At 56.1% G+C, this 2420-nt stretch overlaps 1 protein-coding gene across 1 annotated transcript; it reads left to right on the top strand.

Annotated features, from left to right (window-relative positions):
- Positions 1-763: 763 nt before the first annotated feature.
- Positions 764-2192, top strand: LOC123053943 (cytosolic sulfotransferase 8). The gene has a single exon (XM_044477573.1). It carries the CDS (start codon positions 868-870, stop codon positions 1987-1989), a length of 1122 nt encoding a protein of 373 aa, XP_044333508.1. The 5' UTR covers positions 764-867; the 3' UTR covers positions 1990-2192.
- Positions 2193-2420: the final 228 nt, after the last annotated feature.

The following is a 2420-nucleotide window of genomic DNA, read 5'->3' as shown; positions in this document are numbered from 1 at the left end:
GATGCATCGCCAATTGCAACAAGGTAGTTGTTGCACAGCTCGCTCTGCAACAGTTGCTTTGTTGCAAACCACCAAAGTGCTAATTTGCCCGAAATTTTTATTTTTGTCTTCAATTTCTTTTTATAGCATAGATGATGTTATGGGAGGATTTTTGCAACATGAATAATGTTGCAGATTTTTTTTACTGAAAAGATGATGGCTATGGTGTGAATCGAGAAATTTCTGCAACAGAGATGATGTTGCGCGGAAGGACTTTTGCAACAAGGCCCTTGATGCGGAAAGTATAAAAAAAACATCGTCGGCCGAAGCGAGGACGGACAGCGGACAGCGAGAGGGGAGGCCGAAGCGGCGCAACTCGCCAATGGTGGCTGGAGCACAGCTCGGGCGAGCCGACGTAAGGAGACGGGGAAAGGAGTTGGAGAGGAAGAGGAGAGGAGAAAGGACGGCCAGCAGTGTCCACCGACGATCACCAGCGGCGGACTCAAGAGAGCGGCTTGTAGTAGTGTGCAGGATGACTGGCTTGCTGCGGCACTTGTGGCGTGTGGCCCTGGAGCACGGCTGAGAGGAAGACACGAAGAATAGATAAGGATAAGGACAAGGACGTAGTATGTTGCTCGGTCCATTTCACACAAGACACGTGTTGAACGTTGGAAGCGGCGGACGCAGTGCCGTGACGGAAATCTTTTCCCATTAAACTACGAAATACAAGATATATAAGTATGGCAACATCACTGCCGTCTTGTTGTCTTGTTTGGAGACGAACGTGGCCAAATAATTTGATGTGGCAATAAGAAAATGAGCTGTTGAGTTTGTGTATACGCCGTGGTGGCAGCCACCACACAAGTTGTACCGGGAGCAATATGCTCCATGTGCATCGCCACTCTTCTACCTATTATAAGATGCACCTTATGCTACCGCCACCTTATCCCTGCTCATACCTTAGCTTGGACTGTTTGCCGTACGATGTCCTCCTCCTCCTCCACCCCAGCCTTTCCGCCGCAAGAGGGCGATGCCGAAACCAACGAGGAGCTCTACGGGCAGTTCACCGAGCTGGCGTCCTCCTGGCCGTGCTCCGGGGGCCTCTCCAGGGCGAAACTGCTCTACCGCCATGAGAAGGGCTGGTACAGCACCCTGCCTCCGATGGTCGGCGCGATGGTCGCCGACGCACGCTTCGCCGCGCGCCCCTCGGACATCGTCGTCGCCACCATGCCCAAGTCCGGCACCACGTGGATGAAGGCGCTCCTCTACTCCACGGTCCACCGGAGGGAGCACACCCCGGGCGGCCCCGGCCACCCGTTCAACTCCCTCGGCCCGCACGACTGCGTCCGCCACCTGGAGTACCAGCTCTACACGCGCAACAGGGTCCCGGACCTCGACGGGCTCCCGGACCCGAGGCTCCTCGCCACGCACGTCCCGCTCGCGTCGCTGCCGAGGTCCGTCGCCGCGTCGGGGTGCCGGATCGTGTACGTGTGCCGCGACCCCAAGGACACCCTGGTCTCGACGTGGAGCTTCGTGAACAAGTTCAGGGCCGAGGACGGGCTGGAGCCGATCCCGGTCGAGGCCGCCGCCGGCTACTTCTGCGACGGCGTGTCGGCGTCCGGGCCGTACTGGGACCACGTCCTCGGGTACTGGCGCGCGCACCTGGCGAACCCCGAGCGGGTGCTCTTCTTCCGGTACGAGGAGATGAGCCGGGACCCTGCGGCACACGTGCGGAGGCTGGCGGAGTTTGTCGGGCGCCCGTTCAGCGCGGAGGAGGAGGAAGACGGCGCGGTGGACGCCGTCGTCAAGCTGTGCTCGTTCGAGCACATGACCGGGCTCGAAGCGACCAAGAGCGGCAAGACGGAGCTTGTGTTGGGCGCTGTGGAGAACAGCTCGTTCTTCCGGCGCGGCCTGGTCGGGGATTGGGAGAACCATCTCTCGCCGGAGACAGCACGAAGGATTGACGCCATTACCGAGGCTAAGTTTAGGGGTTTCGGTCTCTCTGTCTAGCCAGCATTCGATATCCACGTATCATTCAATATTCGCATACGTGTGCCGCTAGTATATGTCAACAAGGGAGTGGCATATTGTGTTGATATTGAAATTGTGGCCGCAAGTTTGGAATTATGGATTGGGGCCAGGCAGTACTGATTAGAGCATCTCTCCAACGCTAGCCCCATTTTAGAACAAGAATAAATAGAGATGCTTATACATTTTCAGCCTCTAAATATTACACTCAACTCTGATAGCAACCTTCATCTTCTACCCCCCATTTTTCTTACCTAAGAGTATCTTTAGCAGATCTGCTATATCCTCGCCGCCCCTTATAATTCCGACGGTTTTAGAGTTTTTGACCTTTTTCGGGCTTGAACAAATCCCGTAAAAATGGCCCAGCCCGTAAAAAATATGCAGGCGGCCCACAAATCCCCCCTCCGCCGTTG

The sequence above is a fragment of the Triticum aestivum genome, chromosome 2D, assembly GCF_018294505.1.
Source record: "Triticum aestivum cultivar Chinese Spring chromosome 2D, IWGSC CS RefSeq v2.1, whole genome shotgun sequence".
In the NCBI taxonomy this organism is placed as follows: Eukaryota; Viridiplantae; Streptophyta; class Magnoliopsida; order Poales; family Poaceae; genus Triticum; species Triticum aestivum.
The sequence above is the reverse complement of the archived record's forward strand: the minus strand, read 5'-3'. Positions and strand labels throughout refer to the sequence as shown.